Genomic DNA, 23,939 nt, shown 5'->3' with positions numbered 1-23,939 from the left:
TGTCCAGTGTACATTACATTGAACATCCACCCACACCTCAATGAAGAATTCCCATCATTCTCCCCTTCTGAATGTCACTACTCTGCAGGACCCATAATGACCAGTCTCTCCATAATGACCAGTCTAATTACCAGTCTAATGACCAGTCTCTCCATAATGACCAGTCTAATGACCAGGGTAATTTCGAGTCTCTCCCTAATAACCAGTCTAATGACCAGTCTAATGACCAGTGTAATTTCCAGTCTATCCCTAATGACCACTCTAATAACCAGTCTCTCCCTAATGACCACTCTAATAACCAGTCTCTCCCTAATGACCACTCTAATAACCAGTCTCTCCCTAATGACCACTCTAATAACCAGTCTCTCCCTAATGACCACTCTAATAACCAGTCTCTCCCTAATGACCACTCTAATAACCAGTCTCTCCCTAATGACCACTCTAATAACCAGTCTCTCCCTAATGACCAGTTTAACAACCAGTCTCTCCCTAATGACCAGTTTAACAACCAGTCTCTCCCTAATGACCACTCTAATAACCAATCTCTCCCTAATGACCACTCTAATAACCAGTCTCTCCCTAATGACCAGTTTAATAACCAGTCTCTCCCTAATGACCACTCTAATAACCAGTCTCTCCCTAATGACCACTCTAATAACCAGTCTCTCCCTAATGACCAGTTTAACAACCAGTCTCTCCCTAATGACCAGTTTAACAACCAGTCTCTCCCTAATGACCACTCTAATAACCAGTCTCTCCCTAAAGACCACTCTAATAACCAGTCTCTCCCTAATGACCAGTTTAACAACCAGTCTCTCCCTAATGACCAGTTTAACAACCAGTCTCTCCCTAATGACCAGTTTAACAACCAGTCTCTCCCTAATGACCAGTTTAATAACCAGTCTCTCCCTAATGACCAGTTTAATAACCAGTCTCTCCCTAATGACCAGTTTAATAACCAGTCTCTCCCTAATGACCACTCTAATAACCAGTCTCTCCCTAATGACCACTCTAATAACCAGTCTCTCCCTAATGACCAGTTTAATAACCAGTCTCTCCCTAATGACCACTCTAATAACCAGTCTCTCCCTAAGGACCAGTTTAATAACCGGTCTCTCCCTAATGACCACTCTAATAACCAGTCTCTCCCTAATGACCACTCTAATAACCAGTCTCTCCCTAATGACCAGTTTAACAACCAGTCTCTCCCTAATGACCAGTTTAACAACCAGTCTCTCCCTAATGACCACTCCAATAACCAGTCTCTCCCTAATGACCAGTTTAACAACCAGTCTCTCCCTAATGACCAGTTTAACAACCAGTCTCTCTCTAATGACCAGTTTAACAACCAGTCTCTCCCTAATGACCAGTTTAATAACCAGTCTCTCCCTAATGACCACTCTAATAACCAGTCTCTCCCTAATGACCACTCTAATAACCAGTCTCTCCCTAATGACCAGTTTAATAACCAGTCTCTCCCTAATGACCAGTTTAATAACCAGTCTCTCCCTAATGACCACTCTAATAACCAGTTTCTCCCTAATGACCAGTCTAATAACCAGTCTCTCCCTAAAGACCACTCTAATAACCAGTCTCTCCCTAATGACCAGTTTAACAACCAGTCTCTCCCTAATGACCAGTCTAATTACCCATCTCTCTTGGTTCCTATATCCCATATTTACCACAACACCTCTCCTCTCTCCATGGGTACCAGCATTGAATGCAATACTGCTTGGTGGATAGGGTGTCATTATAAAGCTAAATAGTTTAGTCATAAAATAGTAGTCATAATAGTAAACTATTAGTGAATAGTTTAACAGTAAATAGGTTTCTATACTAAATAGTTTAATAGTGAATTGTTTAATAGAAAATAGTTTAATACTAAATCATGTAATAGTGAATAGTTTAACAGTGAATAGTTTTCATTAGGAAATAGTTTAACAGTAAATAGTTTAATAGTGAATAGTTTAACAGTAAATAGTTTAATAGTGAATAGTTTTCATTAGGAAATAGTTTAACAGTAAATAGTTTAATAGTAAATAGTTTAACAGTAAATAGTTTAATAGTAAATAGTTTAATAGTAAATAGTTTAATAGTAAATAGTTTAATAGTAAATAGTTTAATAGTAAATAGTTTAATAGTAAATAGTTTAATAGTAAATAGTTTAATAGTAAATAGTTTAATAGTAAATAGTTTAATAGTGAATAGTTTAATAGTGAATAGTTTAACAGTGAATAGTTTAACAGTAAATAGTTTAACAGTAAATAGTTTAACAGTAAATAGTTTAACAGTAAATAGTTTAATAGTGAATAGTTTAATAGTGAATAGTTTAATAGTAAATAGTTTAATAGTAAATAGTTTAAATAGTTTAACAGTAAATAGTTTAACAGTAAATAGTTTAACAGTAAATAGTTTAATAGTGAATAGTTTAATAGTGAATAGTTTAATAGTAAATAGTTTAATAGTTTTAATAGTAAATAGTTTAATAGTAATAGTTTAATAGTAAATAGTTTAATAGTAAATAGTTTAATAGTGAATAGTTTAATTAGGAAATAGTTTAACAGTAAATAGTTTAATAGTGAATAGTTTAACAGTAAATAGTTTAACAGTAAATAGTTTAATAGTAAATAGTTTAATAGTAAATAGTTTAATAGTGAATAGTTTAATAGTAAATAGTTTAATAGTGAATAGTTTAATAGTGAATAGTTTAATAGTGAATAGTTTAATAGTGAATAGTTTAATAGTGAATAGTTTAATAGTGAATAGTTTAATAGTAAATAGTTTAATAGTAAATAGTTTAATAGTAAATAGTTTAATAGTAAATAGTTTAAAGTAATAGTTTAATTAGTGAAATAGTTTAACAGTAAATAGTTTAATAGTGAATAATAGTTTAACAGTAAATAGTTTAATAGTGAATAGTTTAATAGTGAATAGTTTAATAGTGAATAGTTTAATAGTGAATAGTTTAATAGTAAATAGTTTAATAGTGAATAGTTTAATAGTGAATAGTTTAATAGTGAATAGTTTAATAGTGAATAGTTTAATAGTGAATAGTTTTCATTAGTAAATAGTTTAATAGTAAATAGTTTAATAGTAAATAGTTTAATAGTAAATAGTTTAATAGTGAATAGTTTAATAGTAAATAGTTTAATAGTAAATAGTTTAATAGTGAATAGTTTAATAGTAAATAGTTTAATAGTGAATAGTTTAATAGTGAATAGTTTAATAGTGAATAGTTTAATAGTGAATAGTTTAATAGTGAATAGTAGTAAATAGTTTAATAGTGAATAGTTTAATAGTAAATAGTTTAATAGTGAATAGTTTAACAGTAAATAGTTTAACAGTAAATAGTTTAATAGTGAATAGTTTAACAGTAAATAGTTTAAAAGTGAATAGTTTAACAGTAAATAGTTTAATAGTAAATAGTTTAACAGTAAATAGTTTAATAGTAAATAGTTTAACAGTAAATAGTTTTCATTAGGAAATAGTTTAACAGTAAATAGTTTAATAGTGAATAGTTTAATAGTAAATAGTTTAAAAGTGAATAGTTTAACAGTAAATAGTTTAATAGTGAATAGTTTAACAGTAAATAGTTTAATAGTAAATAGTTTAACAGTAAATAGTTTAATAGTAAATAGTTTAACAGTAAATAGTTTAATAGTAAATAGTTTAATAGTAAATAGTTTAATAGTAAATAGTTTAATAGTAATAGTTTAATAGTAAATAGTTTAATAGTAATAGTTTAATAGTGAATAGTTTTCATTAGTAAATAGTTTAATAGTGAATAGTTTAACAGTGAATAGTTTAATAGTGAATAGTTTAATAGTAATAGTTAGTTTTTAACAGTAAATAGTTTAATAGTAAATAGTTTAACAGTTTTTAATAGTGAATAGTTTAATAGTTTAATAGTAATAGTTTAATAGTAAATAGTTTAATAGTAAATAGTTTAATAGTAAATAGTTTAATAGTAAATAGTTTAATAGTTTAATAGTAAATAGTTTAATAGTGAATAGTTTAATAGTGAAATAGTAAATAGTTTAATAGTAAATAGTTTAATAGTAAATAGTTTAATAGTTTTTAATAGTGAATAGTTTTCATAGTAGTTTAATAGTTTAATAGTGAATAGTTTAATAGTGAATAGTTTAATAGTAAATAGTTTAACAGTTTAAAGTAAATAGTTTAATAGTGAATAGTTTAATAGTAAATAGTTTAATAGTGAATAGTTTAATAGTAAATAGTTTAATAGTGAATAGTTTAATAGTGAATAGTTTAATAGTGAATAGTTTAATAGTGAATAGTTTAATAGTGAATAGTTTAATAGTAAATAGTTTAATAGTAAATAGTTTAATAGTAAATAGTTTAATAGTGAATAGTTTTCATTAGTAAATAGTTTAATAGTAAATAGTTTAATAGTGAATAGTTTAATAGTGAATAGTTTAATAGTGAATAGTTTAATAGTAAATAGTTTAATAGTGAATAGTTTAATAGTGAATAGTTTAATAGTAAATAGTTTAATAGTGAATAGTTTAATAGTAAATAGTTTAATAGTAAATAGTTTAATAGTAAATAGTTTAATAGTAAATAGTTTAATAGTTAGTTTAATAGTGAAATAGTTTAACAGTAAATAGTTTAATAGTAATAGTTTAACAGTAAATAGTTTAACAGTAAATAGTTTAACAGTAAATAGTTTAATAGTGAATAGTTTAATAGTAAATAGTTTAATAGTGAATAGTTTAATAGTAAATAGTTTAAGTTTAATAGTAAATAGTTTAATAGTAATAGTTTAATAGTGAATAGTTTAATAGTGAATAGTTTAATAGTGAATAGTTTAATAGTAAAGTTTAATAGTTTAATAGTGAATAGTTTAAATAGTTTAATAGTAGTTTAAAGTAGTTTAATAGTGAATAGTTTTCATTAGTAGTTTAATAGTAAATAGTTTAATAGTGAATAGTTTAACAGTAAATAGTTTAATAAGTTAGTTTAACAGTAAATAGTTTAATAGTAAATAGTTTAACAGTAAATAGTTTAATAGTAAATAGTTTAATAGTAAATAGTTTTTAAATAGTAAAGTGAATAGTTTATTAGTAAATAGTTTAATAGTAAATAGTTTAATAGTGAATAGTTTAATAGTAAATAGTTTAATAGTGAATAGTTTAATAGTGAATAGTTTAATAGTGAATAGTTTAATAGTTTAATAGAATAGTTTAATAGTAGTTTAATAGTGAATAGTTTAATAGTGAATAGTTTTTAATAGTGAATAGTTTAATAGTTTAATAGAAATAGTTTAATAGTAAATAGTTTAATAGTTAGTTTAATAGTGAATAGTTTAATAGTTTAATAGTAAATAGTTTAATAGTAAATAGTTTAATAGTAATAGTTTAATAGTTAGTTTAATAGTAAATAGTTTAATAGTTAGTTTAATAGTAAATAGTTTAATAGTGAATAGTTTAATAGTAAATAGTTTAATAGTTTTCATTAGTTTTAATAGTAAATAGTTTAATAGTAAATAGTTTAACAGTAAATAGTTTAATAGTGAATAGTTTAACAGTAAATAGTTTAATAGTGAATAGTTTAACAGTGAATAGTTTAACAGTAAATAGTTTAATAGTGAATAGTTTAATAGTAAATAGTTTAATAGTGAATAGTTTAACAGTAAATAGTTTAACAGTAAATAGTTTAATAGTGAATAGTTTAACAGTAAATAGTTTAAAAGTGAATAGTTTAACAGTAAATAGTTTAATAGTAAATAGTTTAACAGTAAATAGTTTAATAGTAAATAGTTTAATAGTAAATAGTTTTCATTAGTAAATAGTTTATTAGTAAATAGTTTTCATTAGTAAATAGTTTAATAGTGAATAGTTTAATAGTAAATAGTTTAATAGTGAATAGTTTAATAGTGAATAAATAGTTTTAATAGTGAATAGTTTAATAGTGAATAGTTTAATAGTGAATAGTTTAATAGTGAATAGTTTAAAAGTTTTAACAGTAAATAGTTTAATAGTAAATAGTTTAATAGTGAATAGTTTAATAGTAAATAGTTTAATAGTGAATAGTTTAATAGTGAATAGTTTAATAGTGAATAGTTTAATAGTGAATAGTTTAATAGTAAATAGTTTAATAGTGAATAGTTTAATAGTGAATAGTTTAATAGTGAATAGTTTAATAGTGAATAGTTTAATAGTGAATAGTTTAATAGTGAATAGTTTAATAGTGAATAGTTTAATAGTGAATAGTTTAATAGTAAATAGTTTAATAGTGAATAGTTTTCATTAGTAAATAGTTTAATAGTAAATAGTTTAATAGTGAATAGTTTAATAGTAAATAGTTTAATAGTGAATAGTTTAATAGTGAATAGTTTTTAATAGTAAATAGTTTAATAGTAAAGTTTAATAGTTTTTAATAGTAGTTTAATAGTTTTTTCATTAGTAAATAGTTTAACAGTAAATAGTTTAGTAGTTTAACAGTAAATAGTTTAATAGTGAATAGTTTAACAGTAAATAGTTTAATAGTGAATAGTTTAACAGTAAATAGTTTAATAGTAAATAGTTTAATAGTAAATAGTTTAATAGTAAATTTTAATAGTAAATAGTTTAATAGTGAATAGTTTAATAGTGAATAGTTTAATAGTAAATAGTTTAATAGTGAATAGTTTAATAGTAAATAGTTTAATTGAATAGTTTAATAGTAAATAGTTTAATAGTAAATAGTTTAATAGTAATAGTTTAATAGTGAATAGTTTAATAGTTAATAGTGAATAGTTTAATAGTAAATAGTTTAATAGTGAATAGTTTTCATTAGTAGTTTAATAGTAAATAGTTTAATAGTTTAATAGAATAGTTTAATAGTGAATAGTTTAATAGTGAATAGTTTAATAGTGAATAGTTTAATAGTAATAGTTTAATAGTGAATAGTTTAATAGTAAATAGTTTAATAGTGAATAGTTTTCATTAGTAAATAGTTTAATAGTAAATAGTTTAATAGTAAAGTTTAATAGTTTTAATAGTAAATAGTTTAATAATAGTTTAATAGTAAATAGTTTAATAGTGAATAGTTTAATAGTGAATAGTTTAATAGTGAATAGTTTAATAGTGAATAGTTTAATAGTAAATAGTTTAATAGTGAATAGTTTAATAGTGAATAGTTTAATAGTGAATAGTTTAATAGTGAATAGTTTAATAGTAAATAGTTTAATAGTAAATAGTTTAATAGTAAATAGTTTAATAGTGAATAGTTTAATAGTGAATAGTTTAATAGTAAATAGTTTAATAGTGAATAGTTTTCATTAGGAAATAGTTTAACAGTAAATAGTTTAATAGTGAATAGTTTAACAGTAAATAGTTTAACAGTAAATAGTTTAACAGTAAATAGTTTAACAGTAAATAGTTTAATAGTAAATAGTTTAACAGTAAATAGTTTAATAGTAAATAGTTTAATAGTAAATAGTTTAATAGTGAATAGTTTAATAGTGAATAGTTTAATAGTGAATAGTTTAATAGTGAATAGTTTTCATTAGTAAATAGTTTAATAGTAAATAGTTTAATAGTGAATAGTTTAATAGTAAATAGTTTAATAGTGAATAGTTTTCATTAGGAAATAGTTTAACAGTAAATAGTTTAATAGTGAATAGTTTAACAGTAAATAGTTTAAAAGTGAATAGTTTAACAGTAAATAGTTTAATAGTAAATAGTTTAACAGTAAATAGTTTAATAGTAAATAGTTTAATAGTAAATAGTTTTCATTAGTAAATAGTTTATTAGTAAATAGTTTTCATTAGTAAATAGTTTAATAGTGAATAGTTTAATAGTAAAGAGTTTAATAGTGAATAGTTTAATAGTGAATAGTTTAATAGTGAATAGTTTAATAGTAAATAGTTTAATAGTGAATAGTTTAATAGTGAATAGTTTAATAGTGAATAGTTTAATAGTGAATAGTTTAATAGTGAATAGTTTAATAGTGAATAGTTTAATAGTGAATAGTTTAATAGTGAATAGTTTAATAGTAAATAGTTTAATAGTAAATAGTTTAATAGTAAATAGTTTAATAGTAAATAGTTTAATAGTAAATATAGTAGTGAATAGTTTAATAGTAAAGTTTAATAGTAAATAGTAAATAGTTTAATAGTAAATAGTTTAACAGTAAATAGTTTAATAGTAAATAGTTTAATAGTGAATAGTTTTCATTAGGAAATAGTTTAACAGTAAATAGTTTAATAGTGAATAGTTTAACAGTAAATAGTTTAAAAGTGAATAGTTTAACAGTAAATAGTTTAATAGTGAATAGTTTAACAGTAAATAGTTTAACAGTAAATAGTTTAATAGTAAATAGTTTAACAGTAAATAGTTTAACAGTAAATAGTTTAACAGTAAATAGTTTAACAGTAAATAGTTTAATAGTGAATAGTTTAATAGTGAATAGTTTAACAGTAAATAGTTTAATAGTGAATAGTTTAACAGTAAATAGTTTAACAGTAAATAGTTTAACAGTAAATAGTTTAATAGTAAATAGTTTAATAGTAATAGTTTAATAGTGAATAGTTTAATAGTTAGTTTAATAGTAAATAGTTTAATAGTAAATAGTTTAATAGTGAATAGTTTAATAGTAAATAGTTTAATAGTGAATAGTTTAATAGTGAAATAGTTTAATAGTAAATAGTTTAATAGTTTAATAGAATAGTTTAATAGTGAATAGTTTAATAGTAAATAGTTTAATAGTGAATAGTTTAATAGTGAATAGTTTAATAGTGAATAGTTTAATAGTAAATAGTTTAATAGTGAATAGTTTAATAGTGAATAGTTTAATAGTGAATAGTTTAATAGTGAATAGTTTAATAGTGAATAGTTTAATAGTGAATAGTTTAATAGTGAATAGTTTAATAGTAAATAGTTTAATAGTGAATAGTTTTCATTAGTAAATAGTTTAATAGTAAATAGTTTAATAGTGAATAGTTTAATAGTAAATAGTTTAATAGTGAATAGTTTAATAGTGAATAGTTTAATAGTAAATAGTTTAATAGTAAATAGTTTAATAGTAAATAGTTTAATAGTGAATAGTTTTCATTAGGAAATAGTTTAATAGTAAATAGTTTTCATTAGGAAATAGTTTAACAGTAAATAGTTTTCATTAGGAAATAGTTTAACAGTAAATAGTTTAATAGTGAATAGTTTAACAGTAAATAGTTTAAAAGTGAATAGTTTAACAGTAAATAGTTTAATAGTGAATAGTTTAACAGTAAATAGTTTAACAGTAAATAGTTTAATAGTAAATAGTTTAATAGTAAATAGTTTAATAGTGAATAGTTTAATAGTGAATAGTTTAATAGTGAATAGTTTAATAGTAAATAGTTTAATAGTGAATAGTTTTCATTAGTAAATAGTTTAATAGTAAATAGTTTAATAGTGAATAGTTTAATAGTGAATAGTTTAATAGTGAATAGTTTAATAGTGAATAGTTTAATAGTGAATAGTTTAATAGTAAATAGTTTAATAGTAAATAGTTTAATAGTGAATAGTTTAATAGTGAATAGTTTAATAGTGAATAGTTTAATAGTGAATAGTTTAATAGTGAATAGTTTAATAGTGAATAGTTTAATAGTAAATAGTTTAATAGTGAATAGTTTTCATTAGTAAATAGTTTAATAGTAAATAGTTTAATAGTAAATAGTTTAATAGTAAATAGTTTAATAGTAAATAGTTTAATAGTGAATAGTTTTCATTAGGAAATAGTTTAACAGTAAATAGTTTAATAGTGAATAGTTTAACAGTAAATAGTTTAATAGTAAATAGTTTAACAGTAAATAGTTTAACAGTAAATAGTTTAATAGTGAATAGTTTAATAGTGAATAGTTTAATAGTGAATAGTTTAATAGTGAATAGTTTAATAGTAAATAGTTTAATAGTGAATAGTTTAATAGTCATTAGTAAATAGTTTAATAGTAAATAGTTTAATAGTAAATAGTTTAATAGTAAATAGTTTAATAGTAAATAGTTTAATAGTAAATAGTTTCTAAATAAGTCAACGTTCATAAGCAGTTTACTAGCAGACCTTTAAGTAAAGTGTCAACACTGGCTAATCCTTCCACCGCTCTGCTGCCCTGTCAGGTCTGAGGCAGCTAGCTGGACAAGAGAAGAGGTCCTTTCCTGTCTAATCCTTCCACCGCTCTGCTGCCCTGTCAGGTCTGAGGCAGCTAGCTGGACAAGAGAAGAGGTCCTTTCCTGTCTAATCCTTCCACCGCTCTGCTGCCCTGTCAGGTCTGAGGCAGCTAGCTGGACAAGAGAAGAGGTCCTTTCCTGTCTAATCCTTTCACCGCTCTGCTGCCCTGTCAGGTCTGAGGCAGCTAGCTGGACAAGAGAAGAGGTCCTTTCCTGTCTAATCCTTCCACCGCTCTGCTGCCCTGTCAGGTCTGAGGCAGCTAGCTGGACAAGAGAAGAGGTCCTTTCCTGGCTAACACAGTGGAGGGCTGAAGAACAGTCCCACTGGGCCTCCCTGAACGAGAGTGGCGGCAGTAGCCCCCTGACCCTGTGTGCTAGGGAGGCAACCCAGGCGGAAGACAAGAACGAAAGAGTGAGTGAGTGAGAGAGAGAGAGAGAGAATTGAAATTGAATTGAGAGAGGGAGAGAGACAGAGAATTGAAATGTAATTAAATTGAATTGAGAGAGTGAGGGAGAGAGACACAGAAACAGAGAGTGACAGAGAGACACTGTGAATAGATACAGAATGTCTGCTTGGCTCCAGCAGCTAACCCTCTAAATACTCGGCCAGCTTCTAACAGCAGGTTCCCCCGTTTGACTCACGGAAACACACAGACACCCCCCCACCCACCAGCACTTGTGGGGGGTTCACAGGTGGTCTCCCTGGAGATGGTTCTGAGCCTTCAGAGGCTGCAGAGTAATAGAGGGTGAAATACTAGCTGGATATAAAGAGGAGATGACAGTAGTGTGCTAGAAATGAACTGTCTGGGGACTAGTTGGATATCTTATAGGTTACACTCAATATAAAGGTAATAAGGCATTATTCAATGTATTAAAGGGATAGTGCATTCAAAATATACATGTTACTGTTTAGAATGGATGCCTAGACTTAGTGGTCTATGGACTCAACGTCAGGGATCTAAGATTTGGGTTAGTGCAGTTAGCTCACAGCTTAACATTAGCATAACTCTGTGCAAATCAATGGGAGTGGAACCAGTTAGCAAATACATAATTATGACTAAATGGTTTCCTCAGATGATATATCTATTGTTGTTTTTTATGAGCACAAGCACCTTAACCCTCTGGGCTGTTGCTTGAATTCACCCCTTCACAATACAACGGAAATCCTCCCCTACTGATCAAGGGCAGTGCTAGTCTTTTACCTTGAATCTCCCAAAGACCCGCCGTCCATCTTAAAGGACCGGAGACGGGAGAGGGGGACATAAACAACCCTTCATGTCTCAGGAGTTTGTGAAATATGAACAAGAGAGCTTGCAGGTACATCCCCAGCTACAGCGGGGGAATGTGCTCTGACCTATTAGAAATCACACCATACATTAACAACACTGACACTACAGTAGCTACAGTCTCCCACATCCCCTGGGCAACCTGACATCAACATCTTGTCTTTACAGATTGCTCTTTGAGAGACTTTGTGAGCGCATTAATATTTTTTTAAAATCTTTTGCAAAACATGTTCATTTTTGCACAAGACCTATGTTTGTTTGTGTGTATACAGTGTGTGCGTGTGTGTGTGTGTGTGTACATGCAGCGCTTGTGTGAGAATTTTGTTCCACCACAGAAATCTCAACCAAACCCGTCGGGATCTACTACTCTGCGACACAGAAAGCTCAACCAAACTCGTTGGGATCTACTACTCTGCGACACAGAAAGCTCAACCAAACTCGTTGGGATCTACTACTCTGCGACACAGAAAGCTCAACCAAACTCGTTGGGATCTACTACTCTGCGACACAGAAAGCTCAACCAAACTCGTTGGGATCTACTACTCTGCGACACAGAAAGCTCAACCAAACTCGTTGGGATCTACTACTCTGCGACACAGAAAGCTCAACCAAACTCGTTGGGATCTACTACTCTGCGACACAGAAAGCTCAACCAAACTCGTTGGGATCTACTACTCTGCGACACAGAAAGCTCAACCAAACTCGTTGGGATCTACTACTCTGCGACACAGAAAGCTCAACCAAACTCGTTGGGATTTACTCTGCGACACAGAAAGCTCAACCAAACTCATTGGGATCTACTCTGCGACACAGAAAGCTCAACCAAACTCGTTGGGATCTACTCTGCGACACAGAAAGCTCAACCAAACTCGTTGGGATCTACTCTGCGACACAGAAAGCTCAACCAAACTCGTTGGGATCTACTCTGCGACACAGAAAGCTCTACCAGACTCGTTGGGATCTACTCTGCGACACAGAAAGCTCTACCAGACTCGTTGGGATCTACTCTGCGACACAGAAAGCTCTACCAGACTCGTTGGGATCTACTCTGTGACACAGAAAGCTCTACCAGACTCGTTGGGATCTAATCTGTGACACAGAAAGCTCTACCAGACTCGTTGGGATCTACTTTGTGACACAGAAAGCTCAACCAGACTTGTTGGGATCTACTCTGTGACACAGAAGGCTCTACCAGACTCGTTGGGATCTACTCTGTGACACAGAAAGTTCAACCAGACTTGTTGGGATCTACTCTGAGACACAGAAAGACGCAGCACTTACAGATCTTATGTTTCCCTTTCATGGGGAATTTCACCAGCAGCTCCTGAGGGTTGGTGCAGACGAAGACGAACGGAGATCCAGACTCCTCGCAGGTCTGAGGAAACTGCAGGAAACACAGAAACAGTCAGAGCACTGCTTTTCCTAAGGACAGACAGGAGTGGTGACACTGGGAACCTTCATTGCTGTTAGACTGATACATCCTGGTCAGGAAGGACAGAGAACCTACAGGTAGATAGAACCTGTTATTATCAGAGTAATACCATAGACATGAAAGCAATATAACCTGGAATAAAGGGTTCTCAGTTTTTAATTGAAGCATGTTTACATGGAATCTCTACATCCCTGTGGAAAGGGTGGCGTAACACCTTATAACTTGTCATGACATTATGAAACAAACACGACACTGAGACACCACAATCATCAGAGGGGTTACGCAACATGACATCATCATTCTACATACATCATCATCATTCTACATACATCATCATTCTACATACACCATCATCATTCTACATACACCATCATCATTCTACATACATCCTCATCTGTTCTACATACATCATCATCATTCTACATACATCTTCATCTGTTCTACATACATCATCATCATTCTACATACATCTTCATCTGTTCTACATACATCATCATCATTCTACATACATCTTCATCTGTTCTACATACATCATCATCATTCTACATACATCTTCATCTGTTCTACATACATCATCATCATTCTACATATATCTTCATCTGTTCTACATACATCATCATCATTCTACATACATCTTCATCTGTTCTACATACATCATCATCATTCTACATACATCTTCATCTGTTCTACATACATCATCATCATTCTACATACATCTTCATCTGTTCTACATACATCATCATCATTCTACATACATCTTCATCTGTTCTACAAAACATGATTTTATAAAGACATAGTGGTAGAAAAAAGAGGGAGGGGCTGGATGTGGGGGAAATTAAATTACTAGTAACACTTCATTATAAGGTTCCATAATAAACCATTTAGAAGGCATTTATAAATTGTGTGTTCACCATGTATTAATCATTACTCCCACATTATTAAACCATTTACTAATCATTAGTCAATTATTTTTGCAGTCCCTAATCTAAACGGAGTCCTATTAATATTTTTAAAATACTTCATAAATGTTTTGAGTGACCAGTGTAATTTCTCACAAAACGAAGGCCATGTTATTGGTAGCCATTCCAGCAGTACCTGGTCAAAATCAAAAACAAGCACACAACACAGGATGTTAAAGGAAATATATATTCATGTCTGAATAACTAGCTTACTAACATTTACACAGGTGGGAGTAATGATTTATAAATGGTGAGCAAACTGTAAATGCCTTACAAATGGTTTACTATGGACCCTTAAAATGAAGTGTTATCAAATTGGTATCATCATGTTGTAGCTTGTTATTACAGCTGTAATCATCTCTCTACTGTGACAGCTTTATTATTTACACAATATGACATCTCTTTCAGGTCCTAGCTCCAGACAGTACAATTAACACTCCCACTGCAAAGCATGGAGCCCTGGAAAGAAGAAACATCTCTCCCTCCCTCTGATTGGTTGTTCAGGTGACAGTAGGGGGAATTGACTGACACTTTCATGACAAAGGAGTCATCTTTCCAATCTGTCCAGGTGGAGCAGCTCTCAGCTCATCCAATTTCCTCCAGCACGTCTATCAGATAGTGCAGTGATTGCATCTCTGCGAAATCAGGAAGCGGCGTCTTTTCATGACGGCCCTCTTCTTTCCTCTACACCCCCTCTGTCTCTCTTAAGAGCAGCACTGAAGGTTGTGACTAATCCAGGGCTTTTAGGAGAATCGACAAGACAGACAGTTTGTGTGGTTCCTGACAAACTGGGAGAGGTGATGGGGCTGCTTATTACACTTCCCAGTCAACGCTGAACTGACCGTAATAACCACATGTGATGAAACATCATTGAACACCCTCTGAAGCTCAACAGGGATTCCACAGTGACGGCTTGTTGTAGAACCCGATAGAAACACACTAGTGGTGATGGTGTTTTGCAGACCGGCTCTGAATGACACTCCGGTAGCGAAGTGTGAGGTTCAACCTTTGAGTGCTTCTCTGCTAAAGTGGGAGAGTAGCGCCATAAATCTCTCACCAATTTTGCAACATTCCGAGTGGTTACGGGGGTTAGCGAACACAGGGGTTGTCCACAGAAAAGATGGAAGTCCTATATCATACTGCATAGCTATCCCTCTTCTATCATCTCAGTCAGGGGAAATAGCCCATATCCTAAAGCAAGCATCCCACTACGGCAATTATGAACGTCAGTCTGTAGGAAGAGAGGCCTCCTTGTTCCACTTGGGTATGGAGGAGGTGTATTTATAAGACCGGTGCAGCCAGTCCATTACAGAAGACGTCAAACGCTTCCCTTACATGTGTTTTCGCCTGCTGTGATGCGTGGTTGAATATTCTCACTTAAAGCTAACTTGGGAGTGTGTAAGCACATTCAGCTTTGAGATGGCAGTAGTAGTATTTTTCCAGGTTTTGAAAGGAAAACAAAATGGTGGTTGTGGTGGTCCGTCTAAATCCAGATGAATTGAGAGTAGCTGAATCCAGCGTCTGGGTGAGCTCATGTCAAAAACGAAGCCGGTCGCCCGCTCTTTCATCCTCCATTAGCCAATTAGCATTTAAAGCTGTTGAATGGAGCCGGCTTTGCCTCCCCTCCCCGAGTCTAATTGTTTCCATACCATGCTAATCAAAAAGGCATGAAACATTGGGCCGTAGCAGTGGCTCACTCAAACACTCCAAATGCATCAGGCATGATCTAATGAGGTCAAAATACACACGCTAACAAAGGGATACAACTCTGACTCCATAAAAACCTTCATTGTTCCATATTCCAAAACCTCTCTGATAACGTAGGCCTCGTACACACTGAAGGTTTGACATCATTAAAAGCTTAACATTTTTAATTAAGAGCCACATTTGTACAGTTTGCCCTAATGTTTTAAATTAAACTGCATCCCAACAAAGAAAGTATATAAAAATATATATATTGAGTTTTGAGTCTAGGTTCTCGAAATCTTCTGTCTCAAATCATGCAAATGTCTTAGACTTGATGAAAATATGAGGGCAGATTGGACCTCAAACTGGTTCAAGTGTTCAATTGCTAGTTTCGTGCTAATTCTCTCACAGTCACAAACACTGGGAAGATGTGTCCAAAATGTGCAACTCTTCCAAAAGTTTGGAGAATTTCCAAATCGTTAGCAAGCAGGCACCGGCAGGTTTGACTGCTGCCAATGTTGCTATGGTTTCACTGACAATGGCAACTCTCTCAGCAATGTTACAGGCACCTTCTTTTAGTTTTGCAACGATACCCTCATTAAAAAAGTGTTTTTGGGTGTTCAAGGAGAGGACACAGTGAACTAGCCAGCTCTTCTTTGAGAGTCTTCAGTCTGCTAAGGATTCCGCGGCTCAACGTACTGCAGCTCTTTAATAATAGTTTCCCAGGTGGTGAGTGGTGGGTTAGCCACCTTCCCTACAGTACAGACATTTCAGAAAAGAGAGGCTCTTGAATGAAAACAACCCCCTATAAACACAGTGGGGGAAAAGGAAATGAAAAAAATGGCTTGCAGCCTCTCCATACGCCTCAGCCAAGTTAATAAACGGCCCATTCTTTTCAATTTGCTGGGATATTGCCAGCGGGCTGCAACAATAAGCGCCTGTAATAATATGAAATTCACAGAGTCCATTGGAGACCAGAGACATACTCTGCAGGACGGGGATGTTGGCTAGGTGAGGAGGATATTACAGGATCATTCAAGGGGCAGAGAAAGTGCACCAAGGCCCCCAAAGGCTGCGCCCACCTATGTCCCCTCACAAAGACACGGGATAGAATTTGGCCCTCGGCACAGATCTAGAAGCAGTTCACCCTCGTCAAACACAAACCTCAATCACAAGTAGGTAAACTGCTAACGTGACATCAGATCAACAAGTAGGGTGAACTCCACCCTGCACGGCCCAAAACTACAGAAAAACACAGCTCTGGGCTTCCAACAGAACAGCAAGAGCCCTATAAGCTGTATGGGTCCATGCTGCTGGTCTATGACTGGTGAACAAGCCAATACTGTTTGCTCTGCCTCCCCCCCTCTCACTCTCCCTGGTCCTTTTCAGCTGCTGTCGGCAATTAGGGGAGGCAGAGACAAGCAATCTCCTCTCTCTCTCTCTGAGGCCAGGCGCTGCGCGGCAGCGGTGGTGGTAATGGGCCTGTGTGGCTGTGGCTTTGGCCCTGCCTGGTCAGGCCCCGCTTGGCTGCACTCAATCTCAGCCCAATAAAAAGGCCTTCATTGGCAGGGAGCTACTGAGCCACAGGAGCAGGGAGCTGTGGAGGAGGCTTTTAACAAAGGGTGGGAAAAAGAGGGAGGGTGGGAAGAGAGGGAGAGACAGAGATGGATAGAGACAGAGAGAAGAGGCAGAGAAATCAGAAGAGAAAGATTGAAAGAGAGAAACAGAGAGAGACAAAGACAGAAAAAAAGAGAGAGTGGGTGGAAAACCCAAAATACTAAGGCTTTGTCAAGGCTGGTTTCACACTGAGAGTAAAGAAACAGAAGCACTGGTCTGAGTCCCGTTGATGGGTCATGTGACCTGTGTCTTCACTGTAAACCCACTTCAAGCTAAAAGAAATGATAGTGGTGGAGGGTGGCTTTTCAGATCACTGAGCTTCAATATAGTCATTCTTGTTCCACCCATTCATTCTCATCCAGCTGATTGTAGCTTTGTAGCCGTTTATTCGGACTGCTCCTAGGAAATCTTTTAAAATGTGTTACATTTAATGTTTCTGAACAAATTACAAAGTCAAGGAACGGTGGAAAAACTAGTAAAGAGAAGTATTTGTAGAAGGCAGACATCCTGAAGAACAAAGTGACTGACCACCTTAAGGATTCCATCTTTATAAACCATTTGCTTTAGTAACAGGAAGCACCCAAACAAGTCTGAAATTGCCAAGAAGCTGACAACACTCCTTCAGTAGCATAACAACACATTTATGTTGAATGGCTGAACATCTTCATTGCCACAACTTTCACCACAAGAACATTATGAGAAAGTAATCCACATCAATATGAAACTGCTGTATTACAGACTGTCCTTCAGCCACAGAATCAACCGGTGTCAAGTAGGAGAGTGCACATTAATTATCTAAGAGTGTCCAACACGGACTCATTTTGTACATTATTAATATCATCAAGCCGAGGAAAGACATGTCTGTTTATTAGGAGCTCTGAGCCGGCAAGGAGGGTCGTTCAATTATTCCATTGTGTAAGTCCGCTCGACTGCTAAAACACAGCTACATACCCAGGCTAAACATGAGGACTTTTCTTTCCAATATAGCCATACTGGGACCTCTGGTGTTGATTTAAGTTTATCTGAAGAACAAAGACTGTTTTATGTGGATAATTATAAAAGGACTTATTACATAGTCTCTCCTGGCAGACTGACTGTTAACACTAACATAAATGGAGTAGCTAGCTAGCGCAAGACTTGGTTTCGAGTTGTAACTATGACACAATTGATAATGAAAGCTAACATTGTCCTCTTTAACTGCTGAACTGAAACAGCTCCCGTTCAGCCCAATCAAAGGTCTTCTCTGTCCTGGCACCCCATTGGTGGAACCAGTTTCCCCCTGATGCTAGGACAGCAGCCTCCTAGCCAATCTTCTGAAAACATCTGAAACCCTCCCTCTTCAGGATCTTAAATAACACATCTCAGTCTTACACCCCCCCCAAAACAACAACAACATTGCACTTATCTTACTAGCTCTGACTTTGCTGATAATCTCTTTATTTACGACAAATGTACTTACTATGACTGTGATGTGGTTGTCTCACCTAGCTATCTTAATATGAATGCCCTAACTGTCAGTCGCTGTGGATAAGAGTGTTTGATAAATTACTGAAATGTATATGTAAAATCATTAGTTACTTCATACATTTTTTGACTTATACATTAATGCTATATACACATTTTATACAATTGTTTTTAAGAACATAACTTATGTCTCATGAGCTTAGTTCAACTGTCACACCCCATCAGAACCCAACATATGAACTCCAATGTTTGTTTCTCCAATGTTACATTTCTCCAGGCCCATCCCTCAGCTTTTTAACAGAACCACTTTGTTATTGTTTTAATGAAAGATTAAAGCTTTAAAAAGGTCCAATGCAGTTGTTTTTATCTCAATATCAAATCAATTCTGGGTAACAATTAAGTACCTTACTGTGATCGTTTTCAATTAAAATGGTCAAAAAGAAGCAGAAATAACTTAGCAAAGATTGCTCAAGCAATAATTTATCTCGAACTGTCTGTCAGTGTTTTGAGAGGGGAGGGGAAAGTGAAAACTAGCTGTTATTGGCAGAGAGGTCTGGAACTCTCGTATTGGTCTATTAAGTCATTTACTGCCTGGTGATGTCACCAGGCCAAAACGCCAGCCCACATAAACAGGCTGACATTTTAGGCGGTCTTTTCAAACCGCTGACACTAAAAACACATTATCATCATTTTCAAAATGTTACAGTTATATCCCAACTCCGTGTGGACAACTATATAAAACACAAGAACACTTCATTTATTTTTTGACTGCACAGGGACTTTAAAGCTCCTGCAGTTTGACAAGTGGGTCGGATCATCATGGTTTATTTATTTTACCTCAGGGCTCCACAAACATGACGATTCAAATCGCAGAGAGCCTCAGTGAAGAGCTAGCAAGAGACACATTAGCAATTTAGCTTTAGTGATGACAGGTGTAATGAAGTCATGTGTTTGCACAGGAAGATTTACACCAGTTGCCTCGCATAGCGAAGTCCCATTTTCCCAGCCCTGTTTATGACTTCACCTCCTGTGGTGGGCCTCGAACGGCAAGAAAACAGGACGGCCTCACAACACCCACAGTGTTTTTAGACTCAACAACCTTTCCCACTGGAACGTTCCTGGCATTGGGTCTGATCTACAGTATAAGCCTACAGTTACCTCTCTGTCTGAAGTCTACTAGGTTCTGACAGAGAAGGAAAATAGCGTGTTTAACCTACTATGTGTCGAATATTTGTAAATTCGACATCTCTTTTTTGACTATTTAGGGAATAACCATGCACTTGAGAAACGTGTCTCTGTAAACCTATACCAAACATCTAAATAGCACTTGACAAAAAGTTACCAGCACTTGGACAAAAATGCTAGAGGAAATATAGAACTACAGTGTAATAATAATACACCATAAAATCATGGAATCACTGCACCTACATGTGTTGAATGTACATTTGTGTTAGTGGGCAGACTATTGTATATGTGTTGAATGTACATTTGTGTTAGTGGGCAGACTATTGTACATTTGTGTTAGTGGGCAGACTATTGTATATGTGTTGAATGTACATTTGTGTTAGTGGGCAGACTATTGTACATTTGTGTTAGTGGGCAGACTATTGTATATGTGTTGAATGTACATTTGTGTTAGTGGGCAGACTATTGTATATGTGTTGAATGTACATTTGTGTTAGTGGGCAGACTATTGTATATGTGTTGAATGTACATTTGTGTTAGTGGGCAGACTATTGTATATGTGTTGAATGTACATTTGTGTTAGTGGGCAGACTATTGTACATGTGTTGAATGTACATTTGTGTTAGTGGGCAGACTATTGTACAGTGCCTTGCAAAAGTATTCGGCCCCCTTGAACTTTGCGACCTTTTGCCACATTTCAGGCTTCAAACATAAAGATACAAAACTGTATTTTTTTGTGAAGAATCAACAACAAGTGGGACACAATCATGAAGTGGAACGACATTTATTGGATATTTCAAACTTTTTTAACAAATCAAAAACTGAAAAATTGGGCGTGCAAAATTATTCAGCCCCTTTACTTTCAGTGCAGCAAACTCTCTCCAGAAGTTCAGTGAGGATCTCTGAATGATCCAATGTTGACCTAAATGACTAATGATGATAAATACAATCCACCTGTGTGTAATCAAGTCTCCGTATAAATGCACCTGCACTGTGATAGTCTCAGAGGTCCATTAAAAGCGCAGAGAGCATCATGAAGAACAAGGAACACACCAGGCAGGTCCGAGATACTGTTGTGAAGAAGTTTAAAGCCGGATTTGGATACAAAAAGATTTCCCAAGCTTTAAACATCCCAAGGAGCACTGTGCAAGCAATAATATTGAAATGGAAGGAGTATCAGACCACTGCAAATCTACCAAGACCTGGCCATCCCTCTAAACTTTCAGCTCATACAAGGAGAAGACTGATCAGAGATGCAGCCAAGAGGCCCATGATCACTCTGGATGAACTGCAGAGATCTACAGCTGAGGTGGGAGACTCTGTCAATAGGACAACAATCAGTCGTATATTGCACAAATCTGGCCTTTATGGAAGAGTGGCAAGAAGAAAGCCATTTCTTAAAGATATCCATAAAAAGTGTCGTTTAAAGTTTGCCACAAGCCACCTGGGGGACACACCAAACATGTGGAAGAAGGTGCTCTGGTCAGATGAAACCAAAATTGAACTTTTTGGCAACAATGCAAAATGTTATGTTTGGCGTAAAAGCAACACAGCTCATCACCCTGAACACACCATCCCCACTGTCAAACATGGTGGTGGCAGCATCATGGTTTGGGCCTGCTTTTCTTCAGCAGGGACAGGGAAGATGGTTAAAATTGATGGGAAGATGGATGGAGCCAAATACGACCATTCTGGAAGAAAACCTGATGGAGTCTGCAAAAGACCTGAGACTGGGATGGAGATTTGTCTTCCAACAAGACAATGATCCAAAACATAAAGCAAAATCTACAATGGAATGGTTCAAAAATAAACATATCCAGGTGTTAGAATGGCCAAGTGAAAGTCCAGACCTGAATCCAATCGAGAATCTGTGGAAAGAACTGAAAACTGCTGTTCACAAATGCTCTCCATCCAACCTCACTGAGCTCGAGCTGTTTTGCAAGGAGGAATGGGAAAAAATTTCAGTCTCTCGATGTGCAAAACTGATAGAGACATACCCCAAGCGACTTACAGCTGTAATCGCAGCAAAAGGTGGCGCTACAAAGTATTAACTTAAGGGGGCTGAATAATTTTGCACGCCCAATTTTTCAGTTTTTGATTTGTTAAAAAAGTTTGAAATATCCAATAAATGTCGTTCCACTTCATGATTGTGTCCCACTTGTTGTTGATTCTTCACAAAAAAATACAGTTTTATATCTTTATGTTTGAAGCCTGAAATGTGGCAAAAGGTCGCAAAGTTCAAGGGGGCTGAATACTTTCGCAAGGCACTGTATATGTGTTGAATGTACATTTGTGTTAGTGGGCAGACTATTGTATATGTGTTGAATGTACATTTGTGTTAGTGGGCAGACTATTGTACATGTGTTGAATGTACATTTGTGTTAGTGGGCAGACTATTGTATATGTGTTGAATGTACATTTGTGTTAGTGGGCAGACTATTGTATATGTGTTGAATGTACATTTGTGTTAGTGGGCAGACTATTGTATATGTGTTGAATGTACATTTGTGTTAGTGGGCAGACTATTGTATATGTGTTGAATGTACATTTGTGTTAGTGGGCAGACTATTGTATATGTGTTGAATGTACATTTGTGTTAGTGGGCAGACTATTGTATATGTGTTGAATGTACATTTGTGTTAGTGGGCAGACTATTGTACATGTGTTGAATGTACATTTGTGTTAGTGGGCAGACTATTGTACATGTGTTGAATGTACATTTGTGTTAGTGGGCAGACTATTGTATATGTGTTGAATGTACATTTGTGTTAGTGGGCAGACTATTGTATATGTGTTGAATGTACATTTGTGTTAGTGGGCAGACTATTGTACATGTGTTGAATGTACATTTGATGTGTTAGTGGGCAGACTATTGTATATGTGTTGAATGTACATTTGTGTTAGTGGGCAGACTATTGTATATGTGTTGAATGTACATTTGATGTGTTAGTGGGCAGACTATTGTACATGTGTTGAATGTACATTTGATGTGTTAGTGGGCAGACTATTGTATATGTGTTGAATGTACATTTGTGTTAGTGGGCAGACTATTGTACATTTGTGTTGAATGTACATTTGTGTTAGTGGGCAGACTATTGTACATGTGTTGAATGTACATTTGTGTTAGTGGGCAGACTATTGTATATGTGTTGAATGTACATTTGTGTGTTGAATGTGTGTTAGTGGGCAGACTTTGTATATGTGTTGAATGTACATTTGTGTTAGTGGGCAGACTATTGTATATGTGTTGAATGTACATTTGTGTTAGTGGGCAGACTATTGTATATGTGTTGAATGTACATTTGTGTTAGTGGGCAGACTATTGTATATGTGTTGAATGTACATTTGTGTTAGTTAGTGTGGAATGTACATTTGACTATTGTATATGTGTTGAATGTACATTTGTGTTAGTGGGCAGACTATTGTATATGTGTTGAATGTACATTTGTGTTAGTGGGCAGACTATTGTATATGTGTTGAATGTACATTTGTGTTAGTGGGCAGACTATTGTATATGTGTTGAATGTACATTTGTGTTAGTGGGCAGACTATTGTATATGTGTTGAATGTACATTTGATGTTAGTGGGCAGACTATTGTATATGTGTTGAATGTACATTTGTGTTAGTGGGCAGACTTGTATATGTGTGTTGAATGTACATTTGAATGTACATTTGTGTTAGTGGGCAGACTATTGTACATGTGTTGAATGTACATTTGTGTTGAATGTACATTTGATGTGTTAGTGGGCAGACTATTGTACATGTGCACTGCATTAGACAACCTCTTTACCTAGCACACGGCTTTACCAAACTTCACACACACACACACACACACACACACACACACACACACACACACACACACACACACACACACACACACACACACACACACACACACACACACACACACGAATTCCCCCAGGGACAATTACCATGTCTGCTTTCAAAACCAGACTTCAAAGAACTCCAGGGAATCTTAAGCATTAAAACTTGTTATTTTCCTCCACAATCTCCCTTTATCCCCATCACAAATCCACCTCCTTTAGTGGCAATACTGTCAGCGAAATGGATTGGATTTCAGTCAGCTAACAAACCGTTTCATGGCTGCATTTTGATTTGATAATAGGGAAATGGAGATAGAGAGGGAGTTTATGAACA

The 23,939-nt window shown here is 33.6% G+C and overlaps 1 protein-coding gene across 1 annotated transcript in view; it reads right to left on the bottom strand.

Annotated features, from left to right (window-relative positions):
* The window catches only part of trip4 (thyroid hormone receptor interactor 4), an 82,186-nt gene that overhangs the window by 30,059 nt on the left and 28,188 nt on the right, over positions 1–23,939 (bottom strand). Inside the window, exon 11 of the mRNA XM_042316043.1 lies at positions 12,716–12,818. Coding sequence (XP_042171977.1) covers positions 12,716–12,818 — 103 coding nt within the window. The remainder of the gene's footprint in view (positions 1–12,715; positions 12,819–23,939) is intronic.

Source organism: Oncorhynchus tshawytscha, unplaced genomic scaffold, assembly GCF_018296145.1.
Source record: "Oncorhynchus tshawytscha isolate Ot180627B unplaced genomic scaffold, Otsh_v2.0 Un_contig_14872_pilon_pilon, whole genome shotgun sequence".
NCBI classification, from domain to species: Eukaryota; Metazoa; Chordata; class Actinopteri; order Salmoniformes; family Salmonidae; genus Oncorhynchus; species Oncorhynchus tshawytscha.
This window is presented reverse-complemented; position numbering and strand designations above follow the sequence as displayed.